General features: G+C 45.3%; 3 protein-coding genes across 6 annotated transcripts in view; 2 read left to right on the plus strand and 1 right to left on the minus strand.

The window, feature by feature from the left end:
- Nucleotides 1-4,790, plus strand: part of cep85l (centrosomal protein 85, like) — a 29,017-nt gene extending 24,227 nt beyond the window's left edge. For both annotated transcript variants that reach the window (XM_061706877.1, XM_061706878.1), the window contains exons 8-12: nucleotides 1,716-1,833; nucleotides 2,135-2,185; nucleotides 2,273-2,350; nucleotides 2,496-2,664; nucleotides 3,885-4,790. In XM_061706877.1, coding sequence (XP_061562861.1) covers nucleotides 1,716-1,833; nucleotides 2,135-2,185; nucleotides 2,273-2,350; nucleotides 2,496-2,664; nucleotides 3,885-4,003 — 535 coding nt within the window. In that variant the 3' untranslated portion in view covers nucleotides 4,004-4,790. The remainder of the gene's footprint in view (nucleotides 1-1,715; nucleotides 1,834-2,134; nucleotides 2,186-2,272; nucleotides 2,351-2,495; nucleotides 2,665-3,884) is intronic.
- Nucleotides 4,791-5,740: 950 nt separating this feature from the next.
- Nucleotides 5,741-6,780, plus strand: LOC133418312 (uncharacterized). The gene has a single exon (XM_061706887.1). It carries the CDS (start codon nucleotides 5,908-5,910, stop codon nucleotides 6,778-6,780), a length of 873 nt encoding a protein of 290 aa, XP_061562871.1. The 5' UTR covers nucleotides 5,741-5,907.
- Nucleotides 6,781-11,576: 4,796 nt separating this feature from the next.
- Nucleotides 11,577-19,797, minus strand: part of gopc (golgi-associated PDZ and coiled-coil motif containing) — a 40,728-nt gene continuing 32,507 nt past the window's right edge. For 2 of the 3 annotated variants that reach the window (XM_061706882.1, XM_061706881.1), the window contains 5 exons: nucleotides 19,360-19,525; nucleotides 19,043-19,138; nucleotides 16,429-16,593; nucleotides 14,036-14,201; nucleotides 11,577-12,510 (listed from right to left, as the gene is read on the minus strand). In XM_061706882.1, coding sequence (XP_061562866.1) covers nucleotides 12,407-12,510; nucleotides 14,036-14,201; nucleotides 16,429-16,593; nucleotides 19,043-19,138; nucleotides 19,360-19,525 — 697 coding nt within the window. In that variant the 3' untranslated portion in view covers nucleotides 11,577-12,406. Of the gene's footprint in view, nucleotides 12,511-14,035; nucleotides 14,202-14,963; nucleotides 15,021-16,428; nucleotides 16,594-19,042; nucleotides 19,139-19,359; nucleotides 19,526-19,797 lie in introns of those variants that run through there. The other variant, XM_061706883.1, reaches the window with a different exon arrangement.

Raw genomic sequence — 19,797 nt, forward strand, 5'->3', positions numbered from 1 at the left:
CTATTATTTGGCTCCAAATTTTGTAGGCAACAGATCTTGGATTTTTGTAAAATCCAGTCGTCATCAGTTTCACCGGATAAAGGTTTTGATTTTATCATTTAACTGGTTCTCTAATTTCATTTTTGTCTGGGTTGTGTTTTTAAATTCTTCTGTTGAGCTTTTTATTTAGATCAGTAAGCGAAGCTATTTGGGATTCTGCATTACAGCGTCTACTTTCATCCCTCCAAAGATCTGAGGGAGTTTGAAGTGCTTTAGTTATTTTAACCATATTTAATACTAACTAAGTAACAAATAAAATTAACAAATAAAACTATCGGTACCGTGATTACCATACATGTATTTAAAAGGACCAGTCAACTCTTTCTCTGACTCTCTTACTGAAAAACTTCCCAAAAACTTTCCATTTTTCTTTCTGTAAGATCCCTCCAAAAAAACTTTCAATTACACTTACTTTTACCCACAAATCACTTGCTAATTCTTCCAACCATCAGTCTACTTCAGAGCATACAAATCATTCCTGTTAATGTAAGAAGAGCGAGTCGATTCTTACTGAAATGAAATATACCTCAAGTATTTGGGAGAGCGAGTCATCCCCATTTAAAAAATAAAACAGTTCCTTTATATACAGTATATGTCTATTTCTCACAAATCTTATGGACCTCAAGTCCTGCATATGTTATAAGTCCCACTGGACTATTCTTTTGGTACTCAGACCAACCATGGCGTTCTGGCCATTTCTCTCTTTAATGTTACCCGAGATATTAAACCTTTTTAGAAGAGCGAGTCAAATTCTAAGGCAGGATAAGCGAAACATTCTCACAACACAATCAAATTCAAGTGTTATGAAATTGTCAGCATTCCTAAACATCTCTACAATAATTTTTCCCAATAACCCCTGCTCAAAACCACACAGCGGACTTTACCTAAAGTTTCAGGATGACGTCAACCTTTTCTCTGGTACTCCAGTCCACAGACTTTCGACAACAACTCAGCAACAATAATTTGGGATTTTGCAAGTGGATCCCTTACCTCTAAAGTTTTAGATAGAGTCGCTGATTGTGCCGTTGTTCTGGGAAAGGAGTTCCCATCAAAGGTCTATTGTCATCCGGGTCACAGGCACCAAATTGTTGAGGAATAATACAAAGTCCAGTTCAGGAGTCCGCTGTGGGATGAGAGATTTTTATTCAGCCGGCGGTGAGCGGATCTACACAGACCAGGGTCTGGTTGAAATGCCGACCCCGAGAGATTTTACAACAGGGTTTTTATACAAGAAGCCTGTGATTTTCCAATTCGGGACTACCCCCTGGGTCAGGAAGTCCATATATGGTCTTCGTCTCTGCAGGGGCTGGAAGTCAAATCCACTTCCACGGTGCCTGTCTCGGCAGGGATTCAAGACGCCGGAACTTGTGTGAGACAATAGGTCACAGACGAAAATCACCCCATGGGGTGCTCTAGTGTTCCAAGTCTGTTTGAGGAAACTTCCAAGGTGTGATAGGAAGTTGAAGCTACTTAAAAGGTGTTGAGTCCAGTTCAAAGCCCTGCAGGAGGTAGGACTGGGGCAACCTGCAAGGCGTCGTCGTCCCTGCAGGGGCCACGTGCTGTTGGAATGCTTCATCACTGGTTCTACTGATGTTCTGATGTTCTGGTTCCAGTCTGAAGGTCCAGGGTCTGGTTCCACTGATGTTCTCATGTTCTGGTTCTGGTTCTGGTTCCAGTCTGAAGGGGAAGGTCCAACAGTGTCTGGACGACGGCGTCCGGCTGCCGATGCAGGACCTGAAGAGGCTGGAGGTGGAAAACCTGGACCTGCTGCAGCAGCAGGACCAGAGCAGCAGGGTGAGTTAAAACCAGTTAGAACCAGTTAGAACCAGTTAGATCCAGTTAGATCCAGTTAGAACCAGTTAGATCCAGTTAGTTCCAGTTAGATCCAGTTAGATCCAGTCAGATCCAGTTAGATCCAGTCAGATCCAGTCAGATCCAGTTAGATCCAGTTAGATCCAGTTAGAACCAGTTAGTTCCAGTTAGATCCAGTTAGAACCAGTTAGATCCAGTTAGAACCAGTTAGAACCAGTTAGATCCAGTTAGATCCAGCCTAAACCAGTTAGATCCAGTCTAAACCAGCTCGTTTTCCTCCCAGATGTTCAGGATCCAGAGAGACGAGATCGAGCGTCTGACGTCGCGGCTGAAGGTTCGTCAACACTGACACACGTTAATGTTGTTTACGGTTGTTTACAGTCGTTTACCTCAGCTGTTTACCATAATTGTTGTCCTCCAGGCCGCCAGCTCCAAACTGCAGAAGAAGAAAAGCTCCTGTCAATCAGAGAAGGAAGTTCCCTGGTCCAGGACGGTGCAGGTACGACTCATTCATCCATTCATCTGTCTGTCCCTCCATCCATCTATCCATCTGTTCCTCTGTTCCAGGATGGAGATCTACCAGCGTCTCCTTCTCCTCCAGTCAGGATGTTGGAGATGAAACTGTTTCTGTTCCTCTGTTCCAGGAGGGAGATGAGGGTGAGGGTGAGAGGGTGAAGGTCAGGACGTCGGAGCTGGACCAGCTGCTGAAGGAAATGTTCCTGATTCTTCTGGACCTGCAGGGTCTCTGCAGCATCCTGGCCCAGCGGGCCGAGGGGAAACAGCCCAGCATCTCCCTGCTGCTGGGGCTGAACCGTACGTATGAGAGGGTGAGAGGGTGAGAGGGTGAGAGGGTGAGGACCAGGACCTGGTCCAGGTATCCCGACACATCCAAGTGAGGGCCGCGACTTCGTGGCACTCGAAATCCGGAGACTGTTGGGGGGGCTGATAAGAGGGGGGGGCAGAGGAAGGTGTTGAGTTGAGGGAAGTGGTTATCAGTAAGTGTGTGTAGCGATGAGTCCATGAACTTCACTCAGAGCTGCTCCTCAGACAATGTCCTTGATGTTATCAGACGGCTCGGTCAGTTCTGAAACAGGTCCACAGGTGTTCCTGAGAGGGGAGGGTTAGTGGGGGCAGAGTCACCTTGTTTACATTCCACCAGGGAGATTGTGACCAGAGCGATCGGCCAAAACCGCTCTGTCAAGGTCAGATTATAGAATCAACAATTATATTGAAAACAGACAGACTCAGTAATTTTCCGTCTGCCTTTAGTCTCTGGTTCATCAATGGCGACTCCAAACAGACCAATTTGTGATCAATTCCCACCAAGCCGAGCTTCCAACTTCTCCAAGGTCTTATCCATCTTGCCAATGAGCTCAAAGACGCCGCCAGCCTGAGATTCTGTTAGAGAATCACATCCAGCTTACGGCTTTGCTCCCCCAACGTTAAAGTCTGAGTGTTGGTCCAGAGCTGATCCCCTCTGCCACGTCCGGCAGCTGAAAGAGCCAGAACAGCTGTCGACGACTTACGCATTTGTCGGTAGACCAGGAATCCCCCTCCTCCAATCAGGAGAAATCCTGCTATCATAAATCCAATTATGAAGCATCTTCAACGTCCTCGACAGACAGAATCACCAAACACAACGGTTTCCAATGTTTCCAGGAATCCATTGTGTATCCAGCATAAAATGTCCCATCGGGGCAGGAGGGCTCCCTTACCCCCTGACTTCTGGTTGTGCTGAGAGACCAGTTCATCAATTCCATGATTGTAGAGTTTGGGAGGAGTGACAAGAAGAGACTCTGAAGACGAGACAGGACAAAAGCAGTAGCAGTGATGGAGGGATGGAGGGATGATGGAGGGATGATGATATTGTCCTCTGTTCTTTGTTCCAGCGGAGGACTGCGGTCGTTCCCTGCAGGATCAGGACTTGAGCAGGATGGTGGGAGGGTTAGATGGAGGGATGATGGAGGGATGAAGGGATGATGAAAGGATGATGATGGAGGGATGATGATCTTCTCCTCTCTTCTCTCTTCCAGCGGAGGACTGCGATCGCTCCCTGCAGGATCAGGAGTTGAGCTTCAAGCTGCTGGAAGTCGGTCGTCTGAGGAGAGACATCGATGAGCTGAGGAGGAACCTGGACCTGGTCCTGGTCTAGACCTGATCCTGGACCTGGTCCTGGTCTAGACCTAGACCTGGACCTGATCCTGGTCTAGACCTGGATCAGGGGCCAGTCCCCCCTGTCCCCAGTGGAAATTGCGTCGTGGCACTAACCGGCAGCAACGGCGTGCTGCCACTCAATCGCTTTATTTTATTGTATACTATTTATATTCTTATTCTAACTTTTACTGTGACCACCAAATAATGTGGTTTTCCTGTCCTACATATCATCTACAACATCTAAAGTCAGTGTCACGGTGGCTCGACACGTCTCATTCATCCTGAAGCCAAACAGGCTGCAGGTGGCACTGCACATGCTCAGCAGGCTCATCCATATGCATTTATGGTAAAAAGTGGGCGTGTAGAGGGCGGGATATGAGGCGGACATTGCGTGAATTTTTTTTGTGCCCGGCATTTTCGGCTTTTGGGTGTACGTGCACTTTTAGTTTGAATCCTACGCACTCCATTTTAAATGAGGCCCCAGAACCGGACCAGAACCGGACCAGAACCGGACCAGAACCTGCATTTACGGACATGGCTGATCTAGAATTCACAGATCTACGGCAGAGCAGCGTCTGAACGGACCGTTATATTAATATAACTATTAACACTATATAAAAGTGTCAAACGGAACAGTTTACACCTGAACTCTAACGATGACAAATGTACTCACTTATATTTCCACTTGGAGGATTAAAATAAAACATTTGGAGGAAACGTGAGATCTGAACTGTGTGTGTTTCTCTGGAGCAGAAGAAGAAAACACTTCCTGTAACTTCACTCTGGGAAAATCCCAAAACAGATAAATAAAGGAACTCTGCCCCCTACAGGCCTGAACATGCTACTGCAAATACTGATGATAACAGTTCCAATACACTAATACTAGTACTAATACTAATACTAGTACTAATACTGGTACTAATACTAATACACTAATACTAGTACTAGTACTAATACTAGTACTAATACTGGTACTAATACTAATACACTAATACTAGTACTAGTACTAATACACTAATACTAGTACTAATACTAGTACTAGTACTAATACACTAATACTAGTACTAATACTGGTACTAATACTAATACACTAATACTAGTACTAGTACTAATACACTAATACTAGTACTAATACTAGTACTAGTACTAATACTAATACTAGTACTAATACTGGTACTAATACTAATACACTAATACTAGTACTAATACTAATACACTAATACTAGTACTAATACTAATACACTAATACTAGTACTAATACTAGTACTAGTACTAATACTAATACTAGTACTAATACTGGTACTAATACTAATACACTAATACTAGTACTAATACTAATACACTAATACTAGTACTAATACTAGTACTAGTACTAATACTAATACTAGTACTAATACTGGTACTAATACTAATACACTAGTACTAGTACTAATACTAATACTAGTACTAATACTGGTACTAATACTAATACACTAATACTAGTACTAATACACTAATACTAGTACTAATACTGGTACTAATACTAATACACTAATACTAGTACTAATACTGGTACTAATACTAGTACTAATACTGGGTTAGAACAGTTCCAATACACTAATACTAGTACTAATACTGATACTAATACTAGTACTAGTACTAGGGCTTGCTGATTGGGTAACGTACTGCGTCACGCATCGCGTCACTTCCTGGTGTTGCGGTCCGTTGCTGCTGCACGGCATGCAGGCACAGATCTCTCCCGACTTTTTTGTCTTAAACTTAGACTGTTTTCTGGTAAAATAGCACTATATCTGGTACATTACTGTCTTTATTTCAACACTCGCTCATTTTCTCTTCCGTAACTTTCACTGTCACCAATCACCAATACATTTTCTGTCCGTTAGCCTCCGTTAGCATCTTAGCATGGGCTCTCCGTCTCCCACCGTTTCACCTCTTTGCTGCTCAGTGTGTGAAATGTTTAGTTATTCCTCTGCCTCCTTTAGTGAAGACGGTAAGTGCTTAAAATGTAGTTTATTTACAGGGCTGGAGGCGAGGCTCAGTCAGTTAGAGGTCCGGTTCGGCCAACTAAACCATAGTCCGATAGCCTCCTCAGCTAACCAGGCTAAGCTAGCGGCGGACCGGCCCATAGCAGCTGAGGGTAGCCGCTCCCCTATAGCTCCCGAGCAGCCGGCCAGTCAGGACCGGTGGGTGACGGTTCGGGGGAAGCGTAGTAAAGGGCTCACGGAACCCCACCACCCGCTTCATGTGTCTAACCGTTTTTCCCCACTCAGCGACACACCCGTTGAGAAACCGACCCTGGTGATTGGTGACTCCATAGTCAGACATGTGAAGCCGACTCCAGCCACCATAGTTAGGTGTATCCCGGGGGCCAGAGCGGGCAACATTGAAGCAAATTTGAAGCTACTGGCAAAGGGTAATCGTAAATATGGTAAAGTTATCATCCATGTCGGAGCTAACGACTCCCGTCTTCGCCAGTCGGAAGTGACCAAATTGAATATTGTCTCGGTGTGTAACTTCGCTAAAACCATGTCGGACTCTGTAGGTTTCTCTGGCCCCCTCCCCAATCTGACCAGCGATGACATGTTTAGTCGCATGCTCTCGCTCCGCCGCTGGTTGTATCGGTGGTGTTCAGAAAACGACGTGGCCTTTATTGACAATTGGGAAACGTTCTGGGGAAAGCCCGGTCTGATTAGAAGGGACGGCATTCATCCCACCCGGGATGGTGCTGCTCTTGTCTCTAGTAATTTGGCCTGTTTCATTAGACCCTCTCCCTGACATCGCAGGGTCCAGGCCAGGATGCAGAGCTGTAGTTTAACACACTTCTCTGCTGCTTCTCGAGGACCAACGCCTGCCAACAAAACTGTAGGATTGCATTATGTAATTGCCGACACTAAAACTATAGGATTACATGATATTGGCGACTCTGGCCAGGTGCCTAGCAAAATAGAAGTAGTTGCAGTTCCCCGCCCTCCACTAGTTCACCAGGTGCGGCGTTATAGAGGCGTTAACCAAGATAACCTTGTAATAATTAAAACCAATGCACATTTGGTACCAATAAGAGACCGAAAAATTAGATGCGGACTACTAAATATACGATCGTTAAGCTCCAAGTCTCTGTTAGTAAACGATATAATTACAGAGAGCAGGAGTGATATTTTCTGCTTAACAGAAACATGGCTACAGGAGGAAGAGTATGTTAGTTTGAATGAATCAACTCCGCCCGGCTACTTTAATCATCACATTCCTAGAAACACGGGCCGGGGCGGAGGAGTCGCAGCAATTTATAACTCCGGTCTCCAAACAAAAATTGAACCCAAGTGCAACTATAATACATTTGAAAGCCTCATGCTTGGTCTGAAATTTACGAGCTGGAAATCAGAGAAGCCAGTTGTGTTAGTGGTAGTGTATCGGCCCCCTGCTGGCGCTTATCTAGAGTTGTTTGTCTGAATTTTCAGATTTCCTTTCTGGATTATTGATTAGCACAGATAAATTCATCATAGTGGGTGATTTTAATATTCATATGGATGTTGAAAGCGATAATCTTAAATTAGCTTTCAATTCTCTTCTAGAATCAATGGGTATCTCACAAAAAGTGGACGGGCCGACGCATTGTTTTGGTCATACTCTCGATCTCGTTCTCACCTACGGTGTTGAAACTGATGATCTGTCGGTGTCACCTGTAAACTCCCTTTTATTTAATAACGTTTGAATTGAATGTTGTTGATGTTGAAGTGCAGGGCAGGAGGTATTATTTTAGCAGATGTTTGTCTGATGAAGCTATTGCTAAATTTAAGGAGACCATTGCTCGTCTTGCGACAGTGGAAAATAGTGAAGCCTCTACTGAAGCAATAGAGGCCAGTGACCTGGGTTCTACCTCTGATGCTGCTGATGCTGATGTTGATTTTCTTGCTAGTAACACTGCTGATTTGTTGCATTCAGCTTTAGATGAAGTTGCTCCTTTGAAAAGGAGGGTTTCTAGCCACAGGAGCTTAACTCCCTGGTACAATTCAGATATCCGCATGTTGAAACAAAACGTGCGTAAAATGGAAAGGAAGTGGCACTCTTGTAGGTCTGTAGACTCTTATCGTGTTCAGTGCTAGGGCCAATCTTGTTCAGTTTATACATGCAGCCGTTGGGAAGTATAATCCAGAATCACGGCATACACTTTCATTGTTATGCTGATGATACGCAGCTCTACTTGTCTATGAAGCCGGATGAAACAGAACCGTTAGTTAAACTTCAGGCATGTCTTAGGGACATCAAGGACTGGATGTCCAGAAATTTCCTGCTTCTAAATTCAGATAAAACAGAGGTTATCATTCTTGGTCCAGAGCATCTTAGGAAGGGATTAGATGGTGTTGCGATGGCTTCCAGTGCAACTGTGAGAAACCTTGGTGTTGTTTTCCATCAGGATTTGTCGTTTAAACCATATGTTAATCAGGTTTGTAAAATAGCGTTTTTCCATCTCCGTAATATTGCAAAAATTAGGAAAATCCTCTCGCAGAGGGATGCAGAAAAACTAGTTCATGCGTTTGTATCTTCTAGACTGGATTACTGTAATGTGTTGTTAGCAGGATGTCCAAGTAATTTGCTGAATAGGCTCCAGCTGATCCAGAATGCAGCAGCACGAGTGCTGACAGGAATCAGCAGGAGAGACCACGTCTCTCCAGTGTTAGCGTCGCTCCATTGGTTACCCGTAAAATTCAGAATTCAATTTAAAATTGTATTACTTGCGTATAAAGCCCAAAACGGCTTAGCTCCGCAGTATTTACAAGACCTGATAGTGCCTTATGTTCCTGTCAGAGCTCTCCGCTCCCAGGGTGCAGGTTTACTCATAGTTCCTAGAGTATCTAAATGTAGATTTGGAGGGCGGGCGTTCTGCTATCAGGCACCACTACTATGGAACCAACTTCCAATCTGGGTTAAGGAGGCTGACACCACCTCCACCTTTAAAACTAAACTTAAAACCTTTCTGTTTAGTAAAGCCTATAGTTAGTGTTTAGTAAACCTCTAGCTGGTGTTGGTAAATCTCTAGGTAGTGTAAACTCTAGTGTGTTAGAGTCAGTAGTCATAGTTGCAGCTATAGAACAAGACTATAATAGTTAGTCTCAAATATAGCTTGGTGGTAGATATGCTGCTATAGGCTTATGCTGCAGGGGGGACATGATCCACTGGGCGGTGCCTCTCACCCTTCTTCTCCTCTCCTTTTCCCTGCCTCTCTTCTCCATTACCATTTTTATTTATTATAAATATCTCATAGCTATCATTTTTGTCCATTGTTCCTGTAGGTTCTTGTGCCGGCCCCCCTTTTTTCTCTTTTGTGTATGTTTGCAGGCCGGAGCCTCAGGAGCTGCGTTCTGGCCTGTGTTCCCGGCCCTCCCCCCCCTCTGGTCATCCCATTGCTTCTTCCACCTGCCTACGTGGATGTCTGCTGTTGCTGCTTCCGCCTGCCTGCACCCCCCCCCCCCCCCCCCCTCTGGTCATCCCGCTACTCCTTCCACATGACTGTTGTGTGCTGCTGACGCCCCCCCCCCCCCCCCCCCCCCTCAGGTCATCCCGCTGCTGCTTCCACATGACTGTTGTGTGCTGCTGACGCCCCCCCCCCCCCCCCCCCTCAGGTCATCCCGCTGCTGCTTCCACATGACTGTTGTGTGCTGCTGACGCCCCCCCCCCCCACCCCTGGTCATCCCGCTGCTGCTTCCACCTGCCTGCTGTGCTGTCGACGTCCCTGACTCCCCCAGTCTGGCCCTCGGCAGGAGGGTCCCCCCTTATGAGCCTGGTCCTGGTCCAGGTTTCTTCCTCCTAAAGGGGAGTTTTTCTTGCCACTGTTTGGCTTAAGGTTTTTCTCCCACCAGGGGAGTTTTTACCTGCCATTGTTTATGTAATAATTGCTCGGGGGTTTATGTTTATGTTTATGTTTATGTTCTGGATCTCTGGAAAGCGTCTAGAGACATCTGTTGTATTAGACGCTATATAAATAAAATTGAATTGAATTGAATAGTACTAATACTGGATTAGAACAGTTCCAATACCGGTTTTATCTGGTTTTTCATTTTAGTTAAATACTGAGAAAATTAGGTGTTTTATCGTTTTCCTACTTTTGGTTTTATTTTGAAAAACGAAAAAACAGATTTTCCTCTTCTGACTAGAACCTGATCCAGAACTGCAACCACTAGAACTGCAACCACTAGAACCTGGATCCAGAACTGCAAGCACTAGAACCTGGATCCAGAACTGCAACCACTAGAATCTGGATCCAGAACTGCAACCACTAGAATCTGGATCCAGAACTGCAACCACTAGAACTGCAAGCACTAGAACTTGGATCCAGAACTGCAACCACTAGAACCTGGATCCAGAACTGCAACCACTAGAACCTGATCCAGAACTGCAACCACTAGAACCTGGATCCATTATATTATTATATTATATCACTATCATATATTATATTATTATTATTATTATTATTATTATTATTATTATTATATTATATCACTATCACATATTCTGGTTGCACGTACATCAAATTCTTGACTGTGTTTTCAACAAAAATAACTTTTTGCTTTAATTTGTTATATTTGATGGATCTAGAGGAACTGGAAATGAGGAATAAAGATAAACATTAACAGAATATTTCTGGTGGCTGAAGGGGGCGGAGCCTGTAGATGAAGGGGGCGGAGCCTGTAGATGAATGGATGAATATTGTTACAGCATCTTTTAATGGAAAAAATGACTTTTAATTTAACACAAAAAGATGTATTTATTGATAATTGGCAAAAATGGATGACAAGTGTCTCTACCACAAAACCGGACAAACCGAACTGGATTATCAGAATATTTTTTATGTATTTTTCTCCTTATGTAGCTTTTACTTTCCCTTGATACTTTTGTACAGGTTTATACGTCTTCATGCTTATGAGTCGTGTAAGGGGGGGAAGGAGGGGGGCCGGAGGCCGAAGCCAGGAGGCAGAACCAGCAGAGCCGGGCCTGGAAGGACGCCCACGCCCCCCCTCCGGCCATCCAGTTGACGGGGGCCGGCCCTCCGAGCCGGGCCAGGGTCCTCCGAGCCGGGCCAGGGCCCCACCGTACCTCCCCAGACGGAGGGGGAAACGGTCCAACATTCCTCCATTCATACTGACAACATAAGACACCTGGGAATGGTTCCACCCGCCACCCCGCCGCCGCGCCCACGTCTTCATGTTGATTGTTTGACTGTTTGTTTGTTTATGTAAAATCAACGTAAATATTCCAATCCTGTAACTTTTGCACAGACTCATATCCGGCACTTTACAAACCTCATTGTACATTTCTGTCTATACTTTTTACCTATCCTAAGTTCCTAAGTCACTTTTGTACAGACTCACCCGGCACTTTAAAACCTCATTTTGTACATTCTGGTCTACATTTTATTTTATTGTTTATACTTTTTATTTTATCTCTTATATATTTGTTTTTATAATTGTATTGTGTTGCACCAATCACCATAACAAATTCCAATAAACCCTTTTCTGATTCTGATTCTGAAAACCAATAAAAAGTAAATGACAAAAAAAGGAATAAAACAAATGAGCCAAAGTGGAAACAAACTTTATTGAAGAAGAAATAATAAATAAAGACTAATGAAGCTTTTCAGACACGAAGCAGAAAATAAAAGACAAAGTTCTGATGAGCCAACCGGACCGGAACCGGACCAGAACTGGACCAGAACCGGACCAGAACCAGAACCTTCTTCATTCGTCTTTAAAAGAGTTTCATTTGTGAGGAAATAAAATCAGAAGATAAAAACTAACAGATTTACATCAGAATAAAAGAACCTTTTAGGAGGCAAAAACTCAAAATTTTAACAAGAATATTTGTCTTATTTCTAGTTAAAATGTCTCATTTTTAGTCCAAAAAATCTCATTCCACTTAAAACAAGACTCATCACTGGAAAAAACAACAATTTTCACCTGTTTCAAGTAGATTTTCACTTGAAATAAGTAGAAAAATCTGCCAGTGGAACAAGATTTTTCTGCTTGTAATGAGAAGATAAATCTTGTTCCACTGGCAGATTTTTCTACTTATTTCAAGTGAAAATTTACTTGAAACAGGTGAAAATTGTCAAATAAATTATTTTGGGTTTTAAGTTTTCTGGTGACGACTCTTGTTTTAAGTGTAATGAGATTTTTTGACTAAAAATGAGACATTTTAACGAGAAATAAGACCAATATTCCTGGTTAGATTTTGAGGTTTATTCTGCTTTTTAATTCTTGTTGGAGGAAGTTGTCGGTTAAAGAGCCGGATCATCGACCTTTGACCTTCACCGGCCCCCAGTAACATTACCCAGAATCCCTCTCTCTGGCCCCGCCCCCACTAACATTACCCAGAATCCCTCTCTCTGGCCCCGCCCCCTCTTCTTCTTCTACGAGTGCTGGGTCTCTCCAGGGGGCGGAGCCTCCTCCGGCGTCTCCGTGGCGACGGTTGGATTCCCGTTCTCCGCTCCGTTTAGAGACATTTTCTCCAGAGCTGAGGACAGAAGAGGAAGCTGTTACCCACAATGCACCAGCTGTTACCCACAATGCACCAGCTGTTACCCACAATGCACCAGCTGTTACCCACAATGCACCAGCTGTTACCCACAATGCACCAGCTGTTACCCACAATGCACCAGCTGTTACCCACAATGCAGCAGGACTCCCCCCAGGGGGGCTAATATAACTGGTGATTTTAACTTAAACATAGATAACAAGTCTGACCCTAATTCTAATGAATTTTTAAAGCCGACCCACAACAGAGGACACACCCTGGATCTGGTCAGAACCATGGATGTATTATATAGAACTGGATGGGAGATCGAAACTGGCCGCCCATTCATTTCAATGCATTTTGCTCACCAGCGCATACGCTGAAAAAATCTCTGACTTCCGGGTTTACTTTCGTGTTGTGTGGCCCATAGAGCATGCTCAGTTGAGTCACCTCCCATGATGCTCCGGGGCCTCCCATCATACCCCGGGGCAATGACGCGAATATTAATATAATATGTATTAATATAATATATGAATTCATGTATATTATTACATGTATAGTATTACATATATTATTAATGTATTAATATAATATGTATTAATATAATATATTAATTAATGTATATTATTACATGTACAGTATTACATATATTATTAATGTATTAATATAATATAATTATATAACATATATTAATATAATATATTAATTAATGTATATTATTACATATAGTATTACATATATTATTAATGTATTAATATAATATAATTACATAATATATATTAATATAATATATTAATTAATGTATATTATTACATATATTATTAATGTATTAATATAATATGTATTAATATAATATATTAATTAATGTGTATTATTAATGTATTAATATAATATAATTACATAATATATATTAATATAATATATTAATTAATGTATATTATTACATGTATAGTATTACATATATTATTAATGTATTAATATAATATAATTACATGATATATATTAATATAAAACATCCGTGGAATGCACGGCTGTGGTGATTACAGCTGGAGGTTCCTGTGAACAGTTTTAGAGGCTTCTCTTTTACTATTGCGGTCTATGGGTAAGAAGCTTTCTGGGCCCCATGGGGTTTTCTGTTGCAGTACCGCGGCTGGACACTGGGGGAACCGGCGCTGCTGAGCGCGAGATTCGGGGGCTGGTCAGAACTAACGCCGGGCGGGGATGTTACCCTGCAGCGCCGCGGAGCCCCCAGCAGGGGATTAAGGTTCTTACCCTGCAGGGGGGGGGGGTTTGGGTCAGGTCTCTTACCCTGCAGTGCTGCTGATCCACCAGCGGGGGTTTAGGGGGTTCTTACCCTTCAGCGCTGCACTCCCCCCAGCGGGGGGGCGCTGCTGATCCACCAGCGGGGGTTTTGGTAGGGGGTTTAGGGTCAGGTCTCTTACCCTGCAGTGCCGCTGATCCACCAGCGGGGGGCGCTGTGCCTCCACCAGCGGGGGTTAGGAGGGGGTTTAGGGGCTTCTCTTACCCTGCAGTGCCGCTGATCCACCAGCAGGGGGCGCCGCCCCTCCGTCCTCCAGCTCGTCCAGGTACAGCCGGTACCGGTGGCCGCTGTCGTCCTCGTACTCCACGTTCTCGTCATCGCTGTCGACCTCCGGGGCCACGTAGACGACCTCGAACTCAATCTGACCCCGCTGGGAATAAAAATAAAATAATTATATACACACGTAGACGACCTCGAACTCAATCTGACCCCGCTGGGAATAAAAATAAAATAATTATATAAACACGTAGACGACCTCGAACTCAATCTGACCCCGCTGGGAATAAAAATAAAATAATTATATAAACACGTAGACGACCTCGAACTCAATCTGACCCCGCTGGGAATAAAAATAAAATAATTATATACACACGTAGACGACCTCGAACTCAATCTGACCCCGCTGGGAATAAAAATAAAATAATTATATAAACACGTAGACGACCTCGAACTCAATCTGACCCCGCTGGGAATAAAAATAAAATAATTATATAAACACGTAGACGACCTCGAACTCAATCTGACCCCGCTGGGAATAAAAATAAAATAATTATATAAACACGTAGACGACCTCGAACTCAATCTGACCCCGCTGGGAATAAAAATAAAATAATTATATAAACACGTAGACGACCTTGAACTCAATCTGACCCCGCTGGGAATAAAAATAAAATAATTATATAAACACGTAGACGACCTCGAACTCAATCTGACCCCGCTAGGAATAAAAATAAAATAATTATATAAACACGTAGACGACCTCGAACTCAATCTGACCCCGCTGGGAATAAAAATAAAATAATTATATAAACACGTAGACGACCTTGAACTCAATCTGACCCCGCTGGGAATAAAAATAAAATAATTATATAAACACGTAGACGACCTCGAACTCAATCTGACCCCGCTAGGAATAAAAATAAAATAATTATATAAACACGTAGACGACCTCGAACTCAATCTGACCCCGCTGGGAATAAAAATAAAATAATTATATACACATAGACGACCTCGAACTCAATCTGACCTCGCTGGGAATAAAAATATATAAAAATAATTAGGCTAGGCTAGGCTAGTACCTGCTGGGACAGGATGGTCACCGCCTCCTTGTGCTAGGCTAGGCTAGGCTAACCTGCTGGGACAGGATGGTCACCGCCTCCTTGTGCTAGGCTAGGCTAGGCTAACCTGCTGGGACAGGATGGTCACCGCCTCCTTGTGCTTGGCTAGGCTAGGCTAGGCTAGGTACCTGCTGGGACAGGATGGTCACCGCCTCCTTGTGCTAGGCTAGGCTAACCTGCTGGGACAGGATGGTCACCGCCTCCTTGTGCTTGGCTAGGCTAGGCTAGGTACCTGCTGGGACAGGATGGTCACCGCCTCCTTGTGCTAGGCTAGGCTAGGCTAGGTACCTGCTGGGACAGGATGGTCACCACCTCCTTGTGCTTGGCTAGGCTAGGCTAGGCTAGGTACCTGCTGGGACAGGATGGTAACCGCCTCCTTGTGCTTGGCTAGGCTAGGCTAGGCGTACCTGCTGGGACAGGATGGTCACCGCCTCCTTGTGCTTGGCTAGGCTAGGCTAGGCTAGGTACCTGCTGGGACAGGATGGTAACCGCCTCCTTGTGCTTGGCTAGGCTAGGCTAGGCTAACCTGCTGGGGCAGGATGGTCACCGCCTCCTTGTGCTTGGCTAGGCTAGGCTAGGCTAGTACCTGCTGGGACAGGATGGTCACCGCCTCCTTGTGCTTGGCTAGGCTAGGCTAGGCTAGTACCTGCTGGGACAGGATGGTCACCGCCTCCTTGTGCTTGGCTAGGCTAGGCTAGGCTAGTACCTGCTGGGACAGGATGGTCACCGCCTCCTTGTGCTTGGCTAGGCTAGGCTAAGCTAACCTGCTGGGACAGGATGGTCACCGCCTCCTTGTGCTTGGCTAGGCTAGGCTAGGCTAGGCTAGTACCTGCTGGGACAGGATGGTCACCGCCTCCTTGTGCTTGGCTAGGCTAGGCTAGTACCTGCTGGGACAGGATGGTCACCGCCTCCTTGTGCTTGGCTAGGCTAGGCTAGGCTAGGCTAGTACCTGCTGGGACAGGATGGTCACCGCCTCCTTGTGCTTGGCTAGGCTAGGCTAACCTGCTGGGACAGGATGGTCACCGCCTCCTTGTGCTTGGCTAGGCTAGGCTAGGCTAGTACCTGCTGGGACAGGATGGTCACCGCCTCCTTGTGCTTGGCTAGGCTAGGCTAGGCTAGGCTAGTACCTGCTGGGACAGGATGGTCACCGCCTCCTTGTGCTTGGCTAGGCTAGGCTAGGCTAGGCTAGGCGTACCTGCTGGGACAGGATGGTCACCGCCTCCTTGTGCTTGGCTAGGCTAGGCTAGGCTAGGCTAGTACCTGCTGGGACAGGATGGTCACCGCCTCCTTGTGCTTGGCGTCCCTCAGGTTGATGCTGTTCACCGCCAGGACGGCGTCGCCCACGTGGAGACCTCCACACCGGTCGGCCGGCTGGCCCGGGTGGATCTCCGAGATCAGGATGGGAACGCCGTGCTCCTTCCCGCCCTGAGGAAGACCAGAAGATCAGGAACCAGACCAGAAGATCAGTGGCCCATAGCCAGTGTTTATCTCTGGTTTCTGTAGTGCCAACAGGTGGTAACCATGGTAACCACCCCCAGGATTGGACGCTAGTTGGCTTTCTTCCGGCTCTCGGTGAAGAGGCTTTTCTGCTCCTCTCCCTCCCTATCTGTCCTGCTGCTGCTTGTTGTCTCGTCTTCAGAGTCTCTTCTTTTCCCTCCTCCCAAACTCTACAATCATGGAATTGATTAACTGGTCTCTCAGCACAATTGACCAAAGTTTTGCGACGAGAAGTCATTTTTTGCTGGATACACAATGGATTCCTGGAGACATTGGAAACCGTTGTGTTTGGTGATTCTGTCTGTCGAGGACGTTGAAGATGCTTCATAATTGGATTTATGATAGCAGGATTTTATCTTGATTTGGTTTACGGCTTTGTCCCTGGGGGAGCAAAGCCGTAAACTGGATGTGATTCTTGAACAGAATCTCAGGCTGGCGGCGTCTTTGAGCTCATTGGCAAGATGGAGAAGACCTTGGAGAAGTTGGAAGCTCGGCTTGGCGGGAAGTGATCACAAATTGGTCTGATTGGAGTCGCCATTGATGAACCAGAGACTGAAGGCAGACGGAAAATGACTGAGTCTGTCTGTGTTTTCAATATAATTGTTGATTCTATAATCTGGCCTTGACAGGGCGGTTTGGCCGATCGCTCTGGTCACAATCTCCCTGGTGGAATGTAAACAAGGTGACTCTGCCCCCACTAACCCTCCCCTCTCAGGAACATCTGTGGACCTGTTTCAGAACTGACCGAGCCGTCTGATAACATCAAGGACATTGGCTGAGAGCAGCTCTGAGAGAAGATCACAGACTTAGTCAACGCCCCCCCCCCCCCCCTCATGTGCAAGTCTTGTAATGATGATGTTAAATTTGTCATGTTGCTTTTCTGTGCTGAGGTGTTTTTTTCCACCTTCACACTGTGTATTTGTACATCCCCATTCCCCCATCCCCAATGTCATCCTTTCTCTGATCTGTTCCGGTTCCGGTGTGGTCGACCGGCCGGTCAGCTGAGCAGATTTACTTAACGTCTTGCTGATTAGTTGTCCTCACAATTGCCCCGCTGGGATAAATAACGTTTTTCTGAATCGGAATCTATCGCTGGATACTTCCCCTAGCAAAGCTAGCTAGTAAAGCTAGGTTCCCCTTCATACACCCATTCATACATACATACATATATACACATACACGCACACGAACGATCGTTACGAACAAACGATCGTTACGAACGAACGATCGTTACGAACAAACGATTGTTATGAACGAACGTTATGAACAAACGTTATGAACGAACGTTATGAACAAACGTTACGAACAAACGATTGTTACGAACGAACGTTATGAACGAACGTTATGAACGAACGTTACGAACAAACGATTGTTACGAACGAACGTTATGAACGAACGTTACGAACAAACGATTGTTACGAACGAAGGATAGGAACGAACGTTACGAACAAACGATTGTTATGAACGAACAAACGATTGTACGAACGAACGATCGTTACGAACGAACGAACGATCGTCATGAACGAACGATCGTTACGAACGAACGATCGTTACGAACGAACGATCGTTACGAACGAACGATCGTTACGAACAAACGATTGTTATGAACGAACGAACGATTGTACGAACGAACGATCGTTACGAATGAACGAACGATCGTCATGAACGAACGATCGTTACGAAAGAACGTTACGAAAGAACGTTACGAACGAACGTTACGACGAACGATTGTTACGAACGAACGTTATGAACAAACGATCGTTACGAACAAACTTTACCTACGATTGTTATAAACAAACGAATGAACGTTACGAACGAAAGATCGTTACCTACGATCGTTATGATCGATCGTTACAAACAAACGATCGTTACCTACGATCGTCATGATCGATCGTTACGAACAAACGGTCGTTACGAACGAATGTTCGTTACGTACGAACGTTACGAACTATCGTTACGAACGATCGTTACGAACGAACAACCGTTACGAACGACAGTTACGAACGATCGTTACGAACGAACGGCCACTACGAACGACCGTTACAAACGAACGGTCGTTACGAACAATCGTTACGAACTATCGTTACGAACGGACGTTATGAACGGACGTTATGAACGAACGTTACGAACAAACGATTGTTACGAACGAAGGTTATGAACGAACGTTACGAACAAACGATTGTTATGAACGAACGATCGTTACGAAAGAACGATCGTTATGAACGAACGATCGTTACGAACGAACTTTACCTACGATCGTTATGAACGAATGAACAAACGTTACGAACAAACAAACGAACGAACGTTACCTACGATCGTTACAAACTATTGTTACGAACGAATGATCGTAATGAACGTCCAACCGAGCGGTCCTCACCGTGATGGAGATGCCCAGGCCTTCATGGTCCTCCTTCACCAGCGACACCTTCCTGATCGGACCGACGCCCTGGGTTTTCTTCAGCAGGTCCGGCTCCTGGATCACAGAACCAGGGTTAGACCACAACCAGAACCAGAACCGGCAGGTCCGGGTCCTGGATCACAGAACCAGGGTTAGACCAGAACCAGAACCAGAACCAGCAGGTCCGGATCCTGAATCACAGGGTTAGGGACTAACGTGTCCTACAGGGTTAGGGACTACCGGTGGGGGAGCGTGGGCACTCATGTGTCCTACGGGAGACCCTACAGGAGACTCACGTGTCCTACGGGAGCCGCCAGCGTCTTCTTGTCCCCGCTGCGTCCCCGGCAGGCCCGGATCACCGTCTTGTGCCGGTGCAGGTGAATCTCGGCCTCCAGCTGGTTCCACAGCTTATCGTGGGCCGGGCCCTTCATGTCCCGGCCCAGGAGCTGGATCTGCTGGACCCTGGGGGACGAAAACCGTCTCAGTGGAGGACAAAGACCGTCTCAGTGGAGTACCAAAAACATCTCAAGATCCTAAACCATCTAAAACCATCTCAGTAAAGATCCTAGCCCGTCAACGACCCGCCTCCAAGGGTCCACACTAGGAATGGGTGATATTTTACCGTTCACGATAAACCGTCAAAAAAATTTCCCACGATAAGAATTTGTATCTCACGGTAAAAATGATAAATTCCCGCTGATGATGTTTTTGTGTAAAACTGATTTATGGAAGAT

This window comes from Cololabis saira, chromosome 18 (assembly GCF_033807715.1).
Source record: "Cololabis saira isolate AMF1-May2022 chromosome 18, fColSai1.1, whole genome shotgun sequence".
NCBI classification, from domain to species: domain Eukaryota; kingdom Metazoa; phylum Chordata; class Actinopteri; order Beloniformes; family Belonidae; genus Cololabis; species Cololabis saira.

What these genes read in the sequence shown, in the direction of transcription:
- LOC133418312 (XM_061706887.1), top strand. Translation starts at nt 5,908, where the DNA reads ATGGGCTCTCCGTCTCCCACCGTTTCACCTCTTTGCTGCTCAGTGTGT.